This window comes from Melospiza georgiana, chromosome 2 (genome assembly GCF_028018845.1).
Source record: "Melospiza georgiana isolate bMelGeo1 chromosome 2, bMelGeo1.pri, whole genome shotgun sequence".
NCBI classification, from domain to species: domain Eukaryota; kingdom Metazoa; phylum Chordata; class Aves; order Passeriformes; family Passerellidae; genus Melospiza; species Melospiza georgiana.
In genome coordinates, this window is record NC_080431.1 from 58,359,523 (window position 1) to 58,381,813 (window position 22,291).

At 34.4% G+C, this 22,291-nt stretch overlaps 1 protein-coding gene across 4 annotated transcripts in view; it reads right to left on the minus strand.

Annotated features, from left to right (window-relative positions):
• Window positions 1-22,291, minus strand: part of NBEA (neurobeachin) — a 452,410-nt gene that overhangs the window by 250,136 nt on the left and 179,983 nt on the right. For 3 of the 4 annotated variants that reach the window (XM_058019299.1, XM_058019300.1, XM_058019297.1), the window contains 3 exons: window positions 18,775-18,929; window positions 14,653-14,779; window positions 13,874-14,001 (listed from right to left, as the gene is read on the minus strand). In XM_058019299.1, the coding sequence (XP_057875282.1) occupies window positions 13,874-14,001; window positions 14,653-14,779; window positions 18,775-18,929 (410 nt within the window). The remainder of the gene's footprint in view (window positions 1-13,873; window positions 14,002-14,652; window positions 14,780-18,774; window positions 18,930-22,291) is intronic. The other variant, XM_058019298.1, reaches the window with a different exon arrangement.

Sequence of the window (22,291 nt, forward strand, 5' to 3'; positions counted from 1 at the left end):
AGTTATGGTGATGTTTTGGTTGGAAATGTGAGTTTTCCTTATATTTTATTTGCTCATTCTAAACCTCTTTCTTCAGCAAATTCTGGCACATGATTTTTTGAAATATATTTCTAAATGCGATTTATAAGAAAGAAGTAACAGGACTCCTTTTTTGACCAAAAAAGTTATTTAGATAATTTAAATCTATATTATCCCCTCTCTTCCATTCGCTGTCACTCAGAGAAAATTAGATTCAAATTAATGTTTTTCATGAATTATCAAATTCCTGGGGAGTTCCCTAAAGACCTGAAAAGAGAGAGTATGGAGAAAAATATAAGATTGGTGAAAAATTTGGAAGTAAATAGTAAATGCTAAGTATGCAAAACTTAAACTGAAACAACAGATGTTCTTATTCCAAAGCAAGCAATTATTGGGGCAGCAGTGGGAAGATTATTAAACAGAATGTAAAGCTTTGCAAGATTACACTCAAAATTCATTTTAGAACCATACATATGTCACATATTTTGTAGGCATTTAAATTACACTAATGGTCCTTATGAAAAGCAAAGGCTGGGAAATATTCAGGATTTGAAGAAAGTCTGCAGATGGAAATCACAGCCATGTTGCAAAATAATTATAACTTTGCTTTTACTAGATGAAAGAAAACACTATTCCAAAGACATAACTCACAAAAATAACAAAGTCAGGGCTATGGATTTAACAATTCCTCCAGCAGCCTTGACTGACATTACTGCCAACTCTAGGGACCATGAAGGATGGCTGTATTAGTACTCCAGACCATTCTTTGTCGGGCAAATCTCCTTTACAGAACAGAAGAGCGATACAGAAAAATACAGTGAATGTGAATTTGACTCCATGTTTTTTAGTTGATCAAAACAGTTACAATTCTTAAAGGATTTTTTGGTTATGGTGAAAGATACTGCACATTACAAGCAATTGTCTTTTTATGTGGTACTGGAAAGACAGGAAAGGTATCATCCAGGTAATCAAATAGAATACCTTTAAAATTTTATCATAAATCTTTAGAATGGATATCTTAGGAGAAACACCTCAAATAAACAGTGATAGGTCAACAAAATCCCCCAGATTTTAACCTCTCCCAACACAACTCAAATGGGTCATCCCTTTTAGTCAGATCAGTAAAACAAAACAGACCTTAATATTGGGGCAATATTTAAAAGAGTAAGACTGGTATGTAATAGTTTCTTGAATAATTTTATTAAAGTGAGAAAACCTAAACTTCTTCACAATTGCAGTTACTAAAAAGGAATCTAAATATGGACTGGAAAACATCCATATGGAATCATAGAATGGCAAAAACCCCTGAGAGTGTACCCACAGAGAGAGGATTTATTACAGCACATAGATGATTTAGTTTTTAAAATTACAGACTTTTGTCCAGTAATCCCATGAGCTGCAATGATATTGACAAAACTGATGCTAGTGCCACACTGCTCGGAAGAGTCCAGCCTTATGCTAACCTGAGGATTTTCTGACAATTTTCCTTTAGTGTAATGGGATGAACAAATTCTCATTTATCAAGTGAAAAGGAGACCACTTAATCTATAAAATAAAATCCACTACCACTGTTCAATTTAATATACTGCAGAAGATTTTCAAAACTGATTCAGTTTTTCATTTAATGCCTGTGGTAAATTTTTATTTGTCCATTGCTCCATTGGAATTTACTTAATATATGCATTTGTATGTGTTTCTCTTAAAACAGTTTCTTCAGACAGAAATCTTTCTAAATATCTTCCAAATATTTTCAAGCATTGTGTGATAGTGAAATAATTTGGTTATCCAACTTCTATAGTACAACAGATCTAAAATTTACATCAATCTATCATGCATCAATTGAGAAATCGTTCTAATCAGCATTAACAAAAAAAAAGACAAAACCATTCTTTTTATATAAAATAATTCAACACAAATATTAATTATAAGAAAACAATTCCCTATTAAGTGAAGCAGATTTTTTTAAAGTGGTATGACACATATTTACTAGAATTTTTTTGTAAATTTAATATATTTCCTCCTCTTCTAGACTACAGGTAAAAACACCCAAATCAATGATCACACTGTGCTGCAGTTGATCAAACTAAAATATCTCCAATCTTGAAAAGGTCTGTAAAGTGGAATTATTGCTTTTCTTTTAAAATGTACTTCATTTTCAGGTAGACTTGAATAAGTTATAAACATTTTTTTTTCAGGAGAAGCCTGGAAAACACAGGTTCCAGAAAATCCCAAACACTTATTTATCTAGAAAGAATCTCAATGAAAAACATTCCAGATTTTTCCTCCAAAACCAAATTGTCCACTGTGAGAATTCAAATATTATCCCGAAAGTCTTCTAATTTCCCTCTTTATACTAAGATATTATTCAAATAAGTGGCTCACAATTGTCAATAAATTTCTAACTTAGCTGCTGCCAGGGACATTTCATTTCAATGGCAGAAGTAAGAAAAGCATTTATTGATAAAGACATTTAAAATTTAATTTAAAATGTGAGAATTTAAAATATTTTTGAAGTTCTGTCATGTATTTTTTTGTATTTTCCTGGCATTACTTTCCGAAGAGAGTTGCCAGTTTTGTAATTAAATTTGTAGAAAAATTACTAAAGGGAAACAAGTGATACCAAAGAAGTTGCCACATATTTAATACATGGAAAAAAAAGGTTGTCTTATTGAAATGAAGAAACATCTACCTGTCCTTTCTCTTTTTTCCTCAGTCTTTCACCTCCTCTCAAAACTGAGAGGAAATACATTTTCCAAGTATTACCTCAGTAGTAAATTTTTTTCAAACTATACAAGCAGAAATGAAGACATTAATTTCACTCACTAACATAAGTAAATGTTTATATTTTATACCTTTACTACAACAATGGCGCTTTCTGCTCATCTCAAGAACCTTTTCCAAGTCTTTCTAAGGTTGTCAAAAGGGACATCCTAGAAAAGATACATCATAGGTATGATCCTAAATAACAGCCTCTAGAATATCAAGATTTCCCTGGAATAGTGTTACTTAATGCAGTATTTTCCTTAGGTATGAAACTTTATTTTTACTCTAAAGTTTATCAACTTTTTCTCAGCTTCAGTCTATAACCTATTCCTATTTTATGAGCTTATTCCTTTTTGTTTCTCTCCTCTTACAGTAAACATAGGAATTACTTTTTGCTTTCTTCTTTCTATTATTTTCTACTAGCTCCTTGTTACATTCTTTCCTATTATTAGGGGGACATGGCAAAACTGAAATATGTCCCTGGTGAATGACAAAAAAAGGATGGTGAGAAAAGGTTAAGCTGCCCAGCAATAAAACCACTTACTCCTACTGATCCTCCTTACTTTCTTATATTTCTTCTCTTTAGCAATATTGGGGCCACACTGAGTGAACCAGCACAGCTACAAATAGGGAGTATAAGAAAAGCTCAGAGCTCATGCAGCTTCCTAAATTTCTAAGGTGACCAAGATGACCCTTATTTTAAGTAGATGTGATCTCCTGAGTAGCAAAACCAATTTTGTGTAAATATAAATGTTTCCTGAGAATTTGATAACAAGAAAAGGAAAAGAAAAATCTCCAAGCTGAACTTTGCTGACCTTAGTTGGCTGCCATCAGATATCGCTTCTGTCCTGAAGCCCTACTGACAAGAGCTAATCATTCTGAAACAGTGTCTCTCAAAACACAAGAAACCCTCTGCAGTCATAGATCTCTTGAAATAACTTGTATTTCTTGTGTTTCAGTTTTCTATATTTACTTGACAGTAACATTGTTATGGGCTCTCTCTAGACTTGCTTTGACATCACTTTGCCATCTTAATTTGACATATCACAACTGTCTCTGTTGTCTGACAAGTTCTTTCAGCATGAGGTTTTCTCATTGCAAGAAAATCTCCACAGACAAGAAGTATAAAAAGACTGAATCAAAATTCCACACACCATCAGACAATATAAGAGAATAGATGTTTAGCAGATCAGAGGATCTTTTTTTGAAAGAGGTAAAATTTAACATAAAGTTGCACTGAACACAGTAAAGATACTGTACCTTAGTTCTTGCAAAAATAATCCCAGGTATGTAGGGAATCTGTTAATATCTAGGTAAATCAAGCTAGAGGGTTCATTAATGTTTATGCTATAATTAACATTTTTTCCAATCAAAAAATGATCTATAAAAAGGTATTTTTTAAAATTCAAGTGTAGTAGTTTTTCAAATAATTGAGTCTATAGTTTTTGTGCAAGATTCTTTTCTTGAGCCTTGAAGGCATGGAAACAAGTAAATCCATATCTAACAGAATGAACTGAAGAAATGCCTTTAAATCATCAGGGCCAGTAAGGAAACTTCATAAATTTGGTCACTAATTAAAATGTTTCAGCCTGGGTCATAGAACAGGTGATAAGTAGACAGAAAGTTAGAAATTTATACGGAAAAACTGTGACCAGCCCTTAATTAGATTAATTTTTTAAAGAACCTGGTCATGGAACACAGACTACGCGGAAAAGAAATATTTTACTATGTCTCATGAGAAATACATCTTTCAGGGCATCTGATACAGAGATGTTATTTGCACCCTATAGATTGTCAGAGTTAGGTAGTTCTCTGGAAAACACTGCCGGTGTAATAAAGTAGATTGATTCAATTTCTAAGCCTTCAGAGGACAAGGGCTGGGGCAAATACCAGCCTAACTGTTTCAAGTCCAAAATCAGGCAGAGTCCCCTGCTGAGTTCTGAATGATGAATTAAGTGGAATAAGAACCAAAGAACCTCTGCCTGTGGAGAGCTTCAGTCACAGCATGAACATCCTGTAGATACTGAATACCATTTTGGCATACCACCTCGTTTTTCTTTGGACGTGGACAGTAGAGGAGAAAATAATAAGGGGGGAAAAGGTGGCTGTTCTAAAAAAAATATTGTACAACTTAGTCCAGTGTTACCATTCAGCACTGCTGTATAGTTGATATGATGAGTCCACCTACAGGCTGTGTTACAGCAGTGCCTGCACATGTTAAGAACTTTCTCCAGAATATTTTAAAAATTATTTCCTTGAAATAACTTCAAATAGGTCTCTTGCTACTCTTTTTTTTTTAGTAGGTTAGTAGGAAAATTCCCTAGAAAAAATATTTCCCAGTAAAGCTGGAAGTTAAAGCAAGAAGAGAGACAGAACCGGATTACAAAAAAGATGGACTATCAAGAAGGGTAACAGGGAGATGGACATCAGGGAGGGTATTTTTCTAGAATTCTAAGGCAAAAGGACCAGTCCTTTCTAGGCCTTTTGGCTTGCAACTGGACTACAGGCTACCAGCTTGAAAAAGAAATTTATGAGAGAGTGGCTAATACTGCTGAAGTAAACGGGACCCAGGGATCACAAACAATTAACTTCTTTTCTTACTCTTTAAATGCTCCAATATTTTGTGCATTTCATTATGCGCTTTAAAAAAAACAGTAATTGGTGCTCTTCACTTCCTAATAATAAAAGCACTTCCAATAGTAATTTAGCATGATATGTGATAATTGTATGATATCATTTCAAATATGATAGCACTTCAAATAGTAATTTAGTAACTTCAAACATCTAGTGGACTCTATATTTTCAAGGATAACTTTCAGAGTTTCCTTCCATTAAACCTGACTACTTTGTATTGTTACCAGCTTTTGCTTTCCTGAAGGTACGTATTTACTAATTTTTACATCTGCACACACCTAACTAAACTTTACAATTAGTCTCACAATTTCAGTCATTTTTTTTCCTCCATTGTCAAAGCAACAGAAGAACCCCAATTTCTGTCTAATGGGAATTCTTTACATTTTGGAATGTAAAGACATCTTGATTAATAATCAATGTAATAATGATAATCTAATGAATGACATAAAATTTGAGTGCCAACAACAATTTCTACCCTTAAGTTACACTGGGACCACACAAGTCAGAGACAGGAGAGAGCATGAGCAGTTAACCTCTGTTCCACAGTCTAATACATCTTAGTAAGTGTCCAACTCATTAGACAGGGATAGAGTGGCTCATATGTGTAATTAATTATTGGCAGGTTTACTTTCAAAAAGGTGCCAGATGCTATGCATTTCCTAGTTGCTATCTGGATCTCTGATCTATAATGTTTCCTGCCATGTTAAACATCTGCTCAGAACATACTTCTGCACACAGGAACTCCAGTAAATCAAGAGTTAAATCAAAATTGAATGAACGTGTATCCTCTTTCTGGTGTTTGCAATGATATCCCTTTAAAGATGTCATAAAGGTATATTATGTGAAGAAAAATGTTCTATAACTTGTGTTGGGCTCATTATAGTTTGAAGATTTCAATGTGGGTAAATAATAGAGACATCTTTTGTGGCACCTGCACTTCAGCTGTCTGAATTGGATTCTGTCTTGTCACTAGTAACCTACTTCTAAAGAAACTTCATAAGTTGTGAACTTTGAACCTTAATCTCTGGATTAAGTGTAAATAAATAGGCAGATTTGAATATACATTTAGCTCTTCAGCATTTCTTTGTTCCTACCAAACAGACTTTTGGAAAACTGGTGTTTTCTGTCTCCATGTGTGCCTGACTTATTGATGTTTTTTAGTAAAATCTGTGATCAGTCCCAAAGTGAGACATGAGCACACTGTGGAGCCTTTCAGTCAGATACTAGGAGCTAATCATACCAACCCTAGACAGAGAACTTCTTAAAACAAATTTCTGACACGCCTATAACTGCACATCAGTTTGTAATTTATGAACTTTTTTCTTTTTCCTGCTCACAAATGGGTTAAAATGTGTGCAAGTAGCTTTTCAAGCAGCAGCAGTATTTTAAATTTTATCTGTTGGAGGATTTCATGCCCTGTTTCAAAATGACCTATGGTTTTCTTCATGGTAAAAACATAATCTTGTAAATTGCTTACAGAAATTCTTAAAGCTAAAAAGAAAAACACAAACTGAAGAAAAGCATTATCCATAAATCATTATTATTCTAATCTCTTTATCTAAGAAGGGGGTTATTTTCAGACAGTAGTGCATTTTTTTCTGGGATCTTTCTGCAAATCTTCATAGTGAAGATGAAAAGTAATTTATGAATAGGAATCCTACTACCACAAATTCAGAAAAACTGTCTTACAGAGGACTGGATAAAAAAATTCACAGGATTTAACTGCACTCTTCTAAACATGCAGCATCACCTCTTCCTGGAGAGAGAAGAAGGTACACTTAAGTCCCTTTGGGCACAAGGAAAGGAAGGAGTGGCATGTGGCACAGCAAAGTACTTAGCTTTGAAAATGAACTTAGAGTTCCTGACCCAGTACAACCAAACAATGCATAAGATTCCTCATCCTTACTGAGCAGAGTGATCATGTCCAGTGAGACACCTGCTGCAAATGACACTGGCCTGAGCCCTCCACTGAAAGTTTTAACAATCCCCTTGATGTCCACCAGGGATTCCCTGATGTTTAATAAGGCTGAGTTCCTACTGCTCCCACAGTCCTGCTTTATCAATTGCCTTCCCTGCTCCTTGTGCTGCAATGCCCACAGTATTGTACCAACAGAGTATATTATACAGTATATTACAAATGAATCAGCTGATTATTTTGAGTTATTACTCAGTTTTCCATTCCTTTACTAAACAATCATGGCACACCTCAAATAATAGTGCAGAGAAAATATTGAGGGTGAGTAAGAAACACCCTAACCCAAGACAGGGGATGTTTTTTATAAACAGATGTTTATATTTGGGAATATTGTGTAAAAATAACATCTTTTAAGCAACCTCTGTTAAACTGGCCAACACATTGAAAAGTTATCAAGAAACTAAAAGGCCTCCTCACTCAGGACAATCACAACAATCACATAAGTTTCATGTTCTCAAAAAAATCAGATTAAAGTACATATATAGCTATGCGGTCATATAATTAGAAGAGATCTCTGAAATCTGAGACCCAAGTAGAGCTGGCATGAGCTTACATGAGGCTTCCCTGAAAAGACAAATTCATTATGCAGAGAAAATGTCTCATACTAAAATGAGCTTCAAGGTAATGATTAAAGAACTGCTACAAAAAATGGAAATCAATTTATATATATATACACACATGATCACACATATTAAAAAATCAGAAGAAAGGCTTATTTCATAAAGTGGCATAAGCATTGAACATCTTTGATGCCTCAAGGGAAAATGACATATTCTTGATTTCATCTACAGTTCAGATGCAATCAACTGCAGAGCAGGAAAAAAGCACACTGATTTTTTACTGATTTCTGCAGGTGGCTAGCTGACATTGAAGTACACCTGTCTATCACTATGTGAACAAATAAGTCATGACGATGTTAAAGCAAATTAAGGTTAATGCAGACTATTATTCCTTCCATGATGTGGCACAGAGAAAATGGTGATTCACATGCTCAAAAGTCACAAAGAAGTTCCAAAAGCATCCAGCAAATACATGACATTTTTCCTCTTGAGAAGTTGGATTGATGACTACATTTGGAAAAAAAATTTGAAATAGTCATAATGACTACAAGTAACATCAATTGCAATAATTGAGGGTAAGCGCTATTAAAGTTTTCCAATCCCATTTACCCTCCTCAGGCATTCTCTTGATGGAAACTCTAAAGGCTCCTGTAGTATTTAACTTCTGTCTTTTTGATACATTGAACATATCAAGCTGATAACATAGTACTTCATACCTCTGCAGTGTGGGCATCATTCTTGAAGTGCTCACTATGGGACAAGATAGTGGGAGTTTAACCGAATTTATGCACAGAAATGAAATCACTCATCTGTTCTTCCAAGACACTGGACAAGTCTTTGCTGTCTCAGCAATGAGCCAAGGGAGCCAAACATCCCAATTATTTTGGCAATCCCTCCATTCTTTGCATCACTTTGTCCCCATCTCCTAGGATCCTTAGGATGGATCTAAGTTTGTTCTTTGCTCCTAGAAGTTGGACTCAGCATCTGGCTATCTAGAAATCTGGCTTTTTCTTGAGTTTTGGTTAGTCCAGAAAGTGATTCAATATATCTCTCCAATGCAATGCCTTCGTTTCTCATTTTGTATATCTTCACCTAAGCACTTAGTTTTGCCAGACACAATTCAACACTATAAAAAAGACTTAATAAAAATAGCAAAAGGAGACAAAATATTTGATTATAGAAATTTCAGCACCATAAATAGCTTAAAGCTTTATTTACTAGCTGTTAATTTGAGTTAATACAAATTTTAAAATCATAAAATTATTTATTTATTCCTTTTCCCTTTTACTTGCAAATATTAATTAAATTATTTATTTTGTTCAAAATGTTGGCTACATGCTGTCCTACAGACTGGTAGGGCAATTACCTTATTTTTAGTTAGCTGGAAGAGAGCATGCCTGGACACACAAACGAAAATGTTTGGGATGTGGCAGAGTGAGATAAAAGAATGAGAGAATAAAATGTACAGGGAAAAAAGAAGTTCTGCAAGAACAGACATTTTTGTACTTTACAGCATCTGTGGTCTTGAACACAGTAATACAAAGGTCCTGAAAAGTTTCTAAGAGAAACTCAAGGGGCATGTTAAGCTCCAAAAAAATGAATTTTCCCCAGAAAGTATAAGGGATTTCCAGATTATTATAGTATCTAAATGAAAATGGTTGTCCTGCTTTTCCTAATAAAACATTCAGTATTATTAAAAAAAATCAGAAACTAATTGTGCCAGTATTGGTAGATGCCACAGTGATGTCACACTTGGGGTCTTGGGGACCTTCTAGAATAGTGTCATTTAGCACCCAAGTTCTATCTGTGGTTTCCAAAGGAATGTTTTGGGCAATTTTTCAATTGTTTCAAGAAGCCTCCTGTCAAACATGATACAAAGCTAGTCCATCACCACCTCTACTGAATATTTTCATAGAGCCATGTGGTGAGTTAATGAGGAGAAACAGATCCTGCTTCTATCAGCGCAAAAACATTCTCTCTGTCATCTGACTTTAATTGTGCCTGTATCAGAAACATATCAAATGTACATCAGGGAATTCATCAGAGATCCTTTGGTGAAGGGCTACCTGGCTGACCTTCTACCCAGCTAATGATACAGCAAAGTAAAAGCATCAGTGAAGTTTCTTTGGTACCTCACTCAAGAGAAGGGAAAGCATTCTATGTGACTGTGTTTCAGCCATGGACCTATTCTTACTGTTCCAGACACTCCAAGAATAGCTGTAGTGGAAATACTTTTAGCCATCTGTGCTTGACAAAAAGAGGATATAGGTTTTCTTTCAGCTACAGATCAGATTACACTTGCCTGTAACATTTTCACCTAAAAGCTAGAATGTTGTCATGCACTTTACATGGAGGGAATTTGCAGACCATATGGAAACTAGTTAGCAAAAACATATCTGTGCAAGTGTTAAATGGAACTCCACAATGAGCTCTGCTAAGCTGAAATATGTGTCCTACACATAATGCATGTTTGTGCATAATGCAATTAGATTCTGTACGGACGATTTTAACCTTTGCAACTTCTGTTCTTGGGGGCATTGGAAGAACCTCAGTTGACAAACCACAGCAGTGTATACTCTGTTTGAAGCTATTTGTATTCAAATGCAAAAAGGTCCCTTTTAACCCATCACTGACAACATTTTCTACTCAGAAAATATTCTGAGAAGTTGAGGAAACATTTGAAATTCAGTGGAGTGAAAGATACTTTTGAAGAAAGAATTGGTTTTAGAAATAGGAGCAAGTAACTATTTCATTAATAAGTAATTTAGTAATTTTAGTAGAGCAAATAGATGAGGAATTTTAACAATAAATATATAGTGCAATGTCAGATTACTACCTGATGGGGTTCCTCTGTTACCATTCACATTTAGGAATTTACCAGAGCAAGAGAAATGAATAATTTCAAGTATTAGTGGCCCAAGTTTTCGGTCTAGACTGACCAAAGATCATTGCAGCCTGTTCATTTCAACTCCACTCAAAAGTTAGGAAGGCCCTAAGACATTAAGCATAATTTACTCAAACAATAGATCAACCAGTCTCCCGTGGGACAGAATGATGATAAAGCCTGATGGAAAAGGATATGACTTCAAGATTGTTCAGCAAAGGTTTGAGGCAGCTGCACTACAACAAAAAGGTGAAATCATAACTAAGCTGTATTCACACTTCCAAAAATATATTGACAACAGCTATCATAAAGCATCAGATACTCAGGAAAATTTTATGATTAACCTGTTTTAGAAGTTTTAAAATTAATTTTGTTTTCTTCTTACTTTTGTTTTGTGCTCTTCAGTATGCAGTCAGCTACGAGACTGTGTACATTCTTACCAAATCTGAAAATCATTTAGCATTTCTTACACACATGCATGCACTAGAAAGAGCCTCAGGAAAAAGCACACTGCATCAAGGATGTCTGACAGTATTCTGATTTTACCAAAATGTGATAGGGGAGAAACTTCATACCATGAGGAGGTTTTGAAAAAGAGCGAAGAAGGAAAGGTTATGTTAAACTTGAAAGTACATCCTTCATTGAACACAACAGATATTTTTATGGTGATCAATTTGAAAAACAGATAAGTGCCTTAAGACTTAATTGAAGTTTATTTTCTCCTTTTTGATTCTTATAACTAAAACCTTTACATATAAAGTAACGAATTAAACCATTGCATATAAAAGTGTTAAGTTAATTACTATTTGCAGTAAAAAAAAATTAAATCAAATTTCAATTATCAAAGCCCCACAGGAATTGTATGCACTCTCATATCCTGAATAACACCCCTAAATCCCTCTTTCTTGAGTCATTACCTGGATAGCACTTTCAAATACTTCAAGACTACCCCTGCCTTTCAGCAAGGAATGATAGAAAACTTCTCAAAATAAATCAGGTATCAGAATAAGAGAGAATTTGGAATTCTCTTTCAAAGGCATCTTTACCAGGCAAGAATTCAGTTTAGCTGAGAAAAAGGGTCTCACGGAGGCAATGAAGAGATAAAAGATCAGAAGTACACAATTACTATAAAAGCAATTCTCTGAATCCTCTGTTAAGAAGAAAAAAAGCCCAAGTATTTTAGATGTGGAAAAGAAAAATTCAAGTGTCACAATGTAAAAATCTATGGTGTACTTGAATTTTTTTTTACTTTCCAGATTTCTATTTCAATAACTTGGGAAGAAAGGACTGGTTTTTAGAAATCAGGAATCAGAGATTGATTGAAGAGAAGGTGAGATATAAAATTAAAGAAAAATAATGTAGAGGACATTGCTTGTTTTGGAACTCGGTATTTGGTTTGTGAACAATGTTTTCTGATTCTAAATTGGGTGGCTAAGTCATAGATAGGGAGAAAATAGGGGCAAAATATGGAATGACCCTCCAAGCAGTTATCAGAAAAATGCTGTAAGCCAAAAACAATCCAACAAAACTTTTCTCTATGGATAAATAGTGAGATTAAATATGGCTGTATAGTTGTGAGATTCCTGTGACCTCTAGCATTTCAGTCTTTGTCATATCCTGGGAACTGTTATAGCCTTGTTCATGCTACAGATCTGACAAAAATACAACAGCAGAAGAACATCAATGAAGAATTTTTAAAATCAGTTAAAGAACTCAGGAAAACTAAGACAATTTTAGTGATAGTTTATAAAACCTATTCTGCAATTCATCAATTGCCAAATGGAAAAGGATAATACTGCTACAAATTTTGCAACCAATTTCACTGAAATAAGAGACTTAAGAATGTAGCCCATAAATTCTCTTAGTCATTGTAATGTGAATCTCAGACCATTAATTTAGGTGTCATTAAGTGAGAAGTGCAACTTAGTCACAAGCTATAAAATTAACAATTAACAATACCTGAAGCTTCTGAGTACTCTAAGCTGCTACTATACCATTCCTTGGTATTATTCAATAATAATAATATTAAAGGATAAGAAGATGAAAGAAAAGAAAGTTGTAGAAAATTTCAGTTACAAGATGTAAATATTTCTAGTAACAAGAGCCAACACTGTGAGATATAATCCTGGAATTACCATAGGAAAAACTGTACACAAACATTTAGGTAAAACGTGTGTAATAGAAGGGGGTTTGGAATTTGAACACAAAGCTGTTTTTTTCCTGTGTAGATCTTTCCATATGATAAACCTTGTCAGAGTGAGACTTTTTCCTCTCAATTAACAGCAATACTGTGTGTCAGAAGAATCCTGAAAGGAAAAAATTTACTTGGCTGAACATATTCCTCTGAATACATGACCAGTGCGTGCTGATGCAAATTCCCCCTTCACTATTTTAGCTGCACTAGTACTGATTCATTACTTTCTTCATGAGCTTGTCATATTTGCATGGTCTGCATAACTTCTGCATTACTTCCTGCCTCATTTATGAGGCAAATTTTCTAACCATGAAGTAGTAAAGATAGCACATAAACCCCATAAAAATCCTTGAAAGTGGTCAAGGATACTTCCCTTTAAAATTTAGCAGTTTTTATTCCCCCTCTAGGCACAGCTCTTTATGTGCCTTTGTGAATTGACCTGCCTGAGGAAAAAACAGCCCTACCAAATACAGATACAATGTTGGAGCATGGTCTTATTTTACTTTCTTCTGTGGGAGTAGTTTACACTTTTTAATTGCATTTTCACTACTTTCTCAAAGTCAGGCTGAAGCACTGAATTAATCTGAGGAGAGAAAGGTGAACTATGCAGATTATTTTGTGACAGGATGTATCATTACACAGCATCTCAGGGGAATAAAAGGATATAAAAGCTATCACTTTTAACTTTAAATGAAATTAAATGCAAAGAACTGAAATCACAATGTATTAAGAACTGATTAATTAATTTGTCAAAAATAGTTATATGAAGTCTAGTGAAAATAAAAAATTGTTCATATGAAATGAATAATAGTTTTACATAATATAATCTAATGACAGAACAGTACCTTCAATCAACAGCTCTTGCCCATGGCTACCCAATAATGTTCGAGATAGGAAAGGGGCAAAATCAACAAAAATTTCTCGCAGGAGAGGGGCCACCTTTTCTAAAGCTCTTTCAAGCTTTGCAGTGATACTGTAAAAAAAAAGAGACCATGATTGTAAGAAAACTTCACAATAGAAGCTAAATTGTGTCAAATCACACCTGTTTTAAAAGCTTCTATAAGCTTCTTTAGAAAAGAGGATGATCATAATTTGATCAAACTTTACAGTTTTTAAATGGTGTTAAGTAAATAGAAAAAGTCATGTCAGAGTAAGCAGTATGTCAGCCTCATAAATTCCAGAGTATTTGCAGAGTACTCCAGAACAAGTAAAATTGTTATTATCCTTTTCAATTACAAGTCTGGTTTTTTCCTCTCCAGTTTAACACAAACCTTTGTTTGCACAGGAGGGGTTGAGCATCTCCTTCCACTGCCTAGTGCTCCATTTACAAACTTCTTACTTTCCAATATGTACTGTCATTATTGAATAAAGAAAATAAACCAGCCAACTGAAAAAATACTTTAATGAAGTTTTAGTGTCTGGCATAATTTAAACAAGTTAGACCCTTCAGTTGAAAAACTCAGACTTTTCAGTGAAGTGTTATTTTAGCACACACATCCTTGGTACCCCAAAATTACTGTAGCACACATATAACTACAGTAATGCACATTAAATGAGTTATTTTATATTAGAGAAATTTGGGAAGAGAAATTATAATTAATATTAAAAGATAGAACTTGTGTACCTCATGTTTTCAGCTGAATCCTCTGGCATTGGAGCAACAGTTTGGACAGCTGGCAGATTTTTGCTGGTAGCACCATTCACAAAGCTGGATGACGAAGAGGAAGAAGAAGATCCTGAGTCTACTGCACCTGTCCCCCAAAAAACACAAACCTTAATTCAGTCTTATAAAACAAAACTTTTAAAATAGTCCTTGTATTATTAATCTACTTCTAAGTAGGGAAATAATGTTATTTATTCCAAAATAGTGAAAACCTTTCCATGTAGTTATCAAAAAATCAATACCTTAACTTCACTGGTACAAAAATAATAAGCATGAAATTTATTGAAAATCAGGCAAAATAAATCCTTACCTCATTTCCTCTATTCCCAAACTATATTCCAAAGTTGAAAATAATTTTACATCATACTGTAAAGCAAGATCTTTCCAAAATAAAGGTGTAGCTAATATGAGCTTGGGTGGAGAATAAAACTTCAAATATTTCTTAAAATATATTTATATATGCATTTTTAGCTGCCCAGTTGCAACTAAAGGCAGAAACTAAAATAGAAATTAAAAAATGACAGGGAAGATAGAAAATATATATCTCTTCAGTAAGAAATGGGGGAAATTTGTGTCTGAGGAGTATTTAGACTCTAATTGTAATTTTTCTGTTTCTTTCCTTGAGTCAAGGAGAATTGTAAGATCTCAAAAGTAAGGAGGATGGTGGGGGTATCATTTCAATGGGTTGTGAACAGCTGCCCAGAAAAAAAAGCTATGCACACAGAGCATACATTTATACTTTAAGTGATCTGGGTCAGAGCTAAGGGCTAAACTTAGACTCTGAATGCCAATCTATCATGTTTGCTGAAACAGCGCTGTGAGCTCAGCCTCCCTGAAGCAAACCAGCAGAAGCTCAGAGAAGCCATGAGCAGTGAGAGTGCTGTGATATATGCTGTCCCTGTTTGCACAGTCCTTCTGCAGCACACCACTGCAAGAGAGGTGGCTACAAACAGTCTTGGACTGAGAGTTCAAAGCCTGAGGGACTGTAATGCTACTGGAGAAGAGGCTGGCAGGCAACAAGATTTATCCTAGTTAGCAAGGAAGGCTGAAGAACCCCAGTTTAGAGATCAATGACATTATCCTGGCCATTTTCATAAATGATTATTGTTAACTCCTTGTTTCTGGTCAGTTTTAGCAGGAGATACATCAACGTCCTTTGCATTACACGTGATATTATTTTTCAATTTCCTGCAGAGATCTACAAAGCATTAATGGTTTCTTAACTGCTTAAGCAGCCGGCAGTAACGTAGAGGTTGAATGCTGGTAAATGTGAAAAATACTCTGGCAGCAGGAACGAATTTTTTTAAAAATTTTAGTTTAGCTATTTTTTACTGATAAAAGAAGGTAAAGATTAGAATTTTGACTAGATAATTTAAGAATATTTAAATTCAAAACACTATCAAAATGCAAGCAGGATTTCCTGGGTTTGCTGACACTAAAATAGCTGGTGAGGTTCAGGATTTATATTAGGAACTGATTTAGGAAGTTCTTTTAATAATGGGACTGGGAGATGGATTGTGGTTTACACTGTGTAATCTGACTTGGATTAAATACAAATTCAAAATTTACTCAAACACACTTAGAAACACAAAAGTATAAGGTAGGCCATCTCTCTCAACATAGGAATCACAGCAACTTAACTGAGAATAAGATATCTTAAGAAAGATTAAACCTTTATATATATATATATATATATATATATATATATATATATATATATATATATATATGTCTCCATGTGTGCATTTGTGTACTTATTCACTTGTTTAATTCCTACATATTTTTAATGTTTATTCCCTTTTCCTTCCAAAATGAAATTTTCCTCATGAAGCTTGTTTAAAAATGCAGTTGGCTAAGTTGTTCAACCAGCTAGGCTTCCAGAAGATCAAACAGATCTAGAACCTTTGTATTAACATGGAAGTAAGAATCAGGATATGAATTACAGAAATCCAGTCTAAGAAACTATAAAGGTAGTTTCTTGCATAAAAAGATGAGGGAGGAAAACCTATTTACCCAAAGATGAATTCACAGCACTAAAGGCCTTTAGTAACATACATCTCATTAAGTCATGACATGACATAGACTATGACAGTGATGGCAGATGGAATGTAAACACCAACTATAACCCATGGATAACTAAGAAACAACAACTTTCACATAAGTCCAGCAGAGAATATACCTTAGAGATTGTGCTACCCATCACATAGATATAACTATTTCTAGAGTATCTGTGACATACTGTAAAAAGGACTGTAAATAGGTTTGGGGGGACATCTAGTGTTTCTAAGAAATTGCATTCTGTTTCCTTTCTATCATAGAAAAATTTTAAAAAATGGTGCTGTTCAATTAAATTATATGCACTACTTTAAAATAATTATTAACATAGATATTTCATAGATTAAAAATATATAAAGCAGAAAGTTCTTAGACAGTCTATATGTCTCAAAAACTGACATACATGAGTCACTGTTTTGACTATCATAGGTGTAGCTTAATTAAAAATGGCAAAATGAGCATTTTAATCTAATATTTAAATAATATTTTCAATGGAATACTACTTTTTTTTTAAAAACTGTCAATAATATGTTTAGCATTTCTAAAATGTTGATATAAAACTTAAATAGTAAAAAATTTGAATCTTCATATAATGCTTTTCTACAGAATTCAGTACATATATAGTTCTAATTAAGCCTCACACTTGCTGAAATTCCATTAAATCAGTACTTTTCATTTAATCAAGCTAATCCATAGATTAGGATCAAAACCAATTCCATAAATAAAAAAAAAGAAACAGTAAGATCTGTCAAAAAAGGAGCCTTTAATCCAGACATGTACCATGGCATCTGCAATACTGCCCTCTACTAAGAACAGTATTAGGGAAATAACTGATTTTTAAAATGCAATTACTTACAATCAAGGGCTACTACATCCCAGCCAAAATAGTTCAGATATTTAATCAGTAAGAAGACTGAAAAGCTTACTACTATTCAGTATCATTTGGAAAACAAGGTTTCCAGTGCGAAATATTTTTTTGCATGACATAAGAATACCTAAAAGGAAATCCATTCAAGATTAACATACGTGTCTACACAAATGGACTGTTGAGAGAAGTAATAACATTACTCAGAGTATTCATTCCTTCCATCTGCCTCAGAAAAGTTAGATTTTAGGCTCTTTTTTTTAATCCTTAACAAAATCAAAGTTCTATTACCAGATATTAAGGTAATCTGCAAAAGGAAAGAACAAAAAATTGAGCTTATATTACTCCATAAAGCAGAAGATGCCAAAAGCATTCCCTTCTGTTTCCTGCAACCCCAGAAAGATTTTCACATTCTCAACCCTTGACTGAAGTTGTGATATCCTTGAAGAGAGCTCTTCTCTCAAGTGCTTTTGCTTTTTTTAGAAAGAAAAAAGACTACAGCCAGATACTTCAAAGGAGTTTAAGTTAAATATCCATTGCTCTCAGTAAGGATTTCTTTCTCAATGGAAAACCAGTCTCCACTGTCAACAGGCTCCCATTACTAGTATTAAAAATAATTTTAAAAGGAGGTCTACTCCTTCTGTAGGTCACAAGAAACAACTATTGATAATGCAAGAATTCAGTTAAATTAAGTTGTTTCTTACTAAAAAAACTTTCCAAAAAGAGCATAATATTCACTGACAAATAGTAATTGTCCAAAATATTCACCCTCTACAATCTACAATATGTTTATAAAGTAGCTACTTGCCTCTACTTTATTTGATACATAAGAAGGGATTAATTGGTATGTATCATATAAACATCCTCAACTGCAGAGCACTAGAAAAGTTAGCTCATTTCAATTCTTAGCAACACTTACAAAACAATATTGAGGCTATTTATGAACTTATTTAAGGCTGTGTAAGTCCACTGTGCACTATCAAAGCTTATAAATACAGACCAAGACAAAACACTGTCTCTAATAAAGGCCAAGGTTTAACCTTTCCACGTTTCATTTTGGAACTACAACAACAGCAACACAAAGATGATTAAAAAACAAAAGACCACGAAAGGCAACAAAACAAAGACAAAATGAGAGTCACAAGGATATTTAAGGACAATACCTGTTGTATTAATCATACTTTTTGGTGTAGCTCCTGTTGCAGCAAATATATTAGGTGTACTACCCGGTGGCAGCCCACTCCCGGCTGTGGCAGCTCCAACAGTGGTAACAGCCAGACTACCTGGAGGGGGTTTCTTCACTGGTACAACCACGCTCCTGTGGAAAAAGGAACAACAGATTACTAAACTTGCACAAGGGAACCAGGAAGAGTTTTTGATTTTGATGGGTTTAGGCTGTTGTGTGATGCATTGCTGAGAAATACATAATATTGTAAATTTTCTTAACCTTGCTGAAATAGGGTAAAACTGTTTACAGGCCCTAAAACCATAGTCCTATCCTTATTCTGCAGCTTCATGTGACTTCAAAGAACCTAATTTATCTTCCAACACCCACAAAATGGAAAGACTCTACCATCTCAACATGTTGAGAACACTGCTATCAACAGTGTAACACTGCAATGTGTTCTAGATTTGCAAAGATAATGTTAGCTGTCAGAAATTATGGCAGCAGGCTAGAAGTCTATATGCATGCAGTCATAAAGACTGTGAATTTGTTGATCCTAATGAAGTTACCTAAGATAACAAAATTTTTGCCTTTCAGCTGCACATTTTAATACAGTAGGTTATTCCTTAATACCATGAATATATTGGTCTTTCACAAAGATGACTAAGAAACAATTTTAGATTCAGCCTTCTTTCATCCTAATCTAAATCAATAGCACATTATATACATTGAACAGCAATAATGCCACACAATAAATACTTGCTTTCACAGTATTGATATTGCTGAGGTTTAAAAAGCTCAGAGAATTTGAAGCTCTTAAGGAGAGAACAGAGCTTTCATGCAAAAAATCCAACATAATATCAAATATAAGCAGGAAATACTGCACTCAAAAAAACATTTTTTAACCTAATTTGAAATCACACTTAGGGGTTTTTTTAAGTGTGAAGACAAAAAGACTTGGTCTTTGGACACAATAATTTTTCAACAGTGGGAGGCTCTCACAGTGAAAGAAATTATATTTACATTTTTCTTTTAAATATTTCCATTTATGTATAAAACCCCCTTCTCCTAAAATGTCTGTTTCAGTGGCAAACATGAATGAAAAACAAATCTGAAACAAATCATATTTGTATAATATTGAACAATATATTTCCATCATTGTTACATTTTCTGTTTAAGTAGATACACTCTTCTTTAAAATTATTCATTGTGAAAAAAAGAGCAAGTAAAGGCAATTATTTAGGGTGAAGAAGTCACATTTTACTCAAGAAGCTCCTTTGATACACTTTTGTGTAAATATGATGGCATATAATGAATCATAGGGTGTGGCACAATGTTTTAGGGTAATGTACATTTGTCCTATATGTTTAAATACTCCATCTCCCTGGATTTTAAAGACTGGTGGTGACAGTGTACAAAATAGTCCATTAGCATTTTTTCCCTCACTCTTTTTAGAAGGTCAAAGTCTCTGCATTCTGAACAACAGCTTACCCCTGCCCTGAAGCACATACTGTTAGAGAGGTAAGTCTAGGCATGTCCATGGGTTTTTGTCTCAGTCCATTTACATTAGGAGGAGATGAGTTTGAACAGTGCAATAGCTATTGATTAAGATAAGTGACCCTAAAATAATTGCTTTTGTTGGTAGTTAATAATCTTACAATCACTGCTCATATTAAGTGTTTACATAGCAGGAGCTACAGCTGAACAAAGCTGGGTCTACAGGGGTTAGATAAATCTGCTCCATAACACCATGAAATTTCCTAAAGCTACCCCCAATCTACATACAAAGATCTCTATTTCAATTAATACCTCAATCAAATATTTGGATTTGGGTTATAATACTGAATAAGTACTCAAAAGCAAAGTCCTTGTAATGTCATAAAAACATAAGGAGAAATTAGAGCTTGTTTCTTAGGTGGGAGAGTTTCCCAATTATATTAATTTCAAAAGGAAACCACTGTCATTACCCTCTACCTTTGTAGAGAATTTCAATAGAAAGGGTGAATGAAGAATGAATGGGAGTATTTTTATGCTGGAGCACAGGAAGGAAAGACACAGGAGGAAAAGGAGTCTTAGACTGGCCTATTCTAATGGCACATGGATCATCAGGTCACCAAGACCACAGGCCAACATGTTGCTTCACAAGATGACCTTGCAGACAGAAACTGTGAAGAGTGATGACTCGAGGAGCTTGGGAAGGACAGAGAGGCTGTTGGCAGGTCCATAAAGGTAAAAAGGCATATACAGAACCTGGAAAGAGTGGCCAACTTATGAATAACACAGGAGATGTGAGGAAGACTTGGAAGCTGTCATCCCACGCTCCCCATGCCATTGGAGCAGACTCTGGACCTCTTAGCTGGATGCAAGCAGGAAGGATCCCTGACTGCTGAACAGACTCCTTAGACACACACTCATTCCAGGGTTCCCAAATGTAAGACAGTGGGAGTGAAAGACATGTATTTTATTTCAAGAAAAACAATTTCCCCCTCATATAAAGTCTGGTATTAGTGTCTGCTAAATTGGCAATACAACCTCTGTGGAAGTATTTCCTCTCTTCCTGCTATTTTTCTAAAGATGAAGCTAAATTCAAGATCTTCCTCCTCATATTTAAACAGTTCAGTGGTCTTTCAGAGTGTCCAAAAGATCACCTAAATTTCCATAGCAAAGATCACACATGTCAGCTTTACTTCCCAGATGTAATAGGATCAGTTTGATTTGGAAGGGACCCATAATAAGTGTAGTGTAGAACTGAAATACAGCTTCTGTAGCAAGGACAATCCTTCCCATATCCCACAGATATAATGCTCTACCCATAGTTGGCATTGTTTTGTGTATCTAAATCACCATGTTAGGATAGGTCAGGTTCCATTAAACCACAAATTATCAAGAAATGTCAATAGAAACCTCTCTACCATAAGAATAGGGAAAATCAGTGAGATGACATCATCCCAGACTGAGAGAAAATGCAGCTTTCTGACATGCCATACATGGTGACCTTGTCAAAATGTCTCATTCTTACTGATAAAACAAAATACAGTGAGTGAATACAGAATGACATTTAGATGAAGCAGACAGAAAAACTGTATGAACAACACAATAGAGTGGTCAAAAATGTGCAAAATAATAAGAGAGACAGCAGAACAAGAAAGGTGAAAGAGAATGATGCCCTTCAAGTAAATAAACTCTTCTTTTAACCAATCTAACCACTCCAACAGCACGTACAGTGAAAACAGGCAAATTAAAAAAAAAAAAAAACAGATTTATGAAAGAAGTATTATACTTGAGCATCATAAGATTTCAAGAATGATTTTACTATGATAGATGCTTTACATGTATCTGTCAGGCATTCAGGTTTTTCTTTCATGAAGGAACAGAAATTTACAGACTAGAAGAAAAGATTATATGCATTTCTGTATTTCATTTTAGGCCTTGCTTTGTAAAACATATTTCAGACTCCCTAAATATTCCAAACTAGCCCACAGTTGTCTGAATCACATCATCGTGGTCTCAAATGA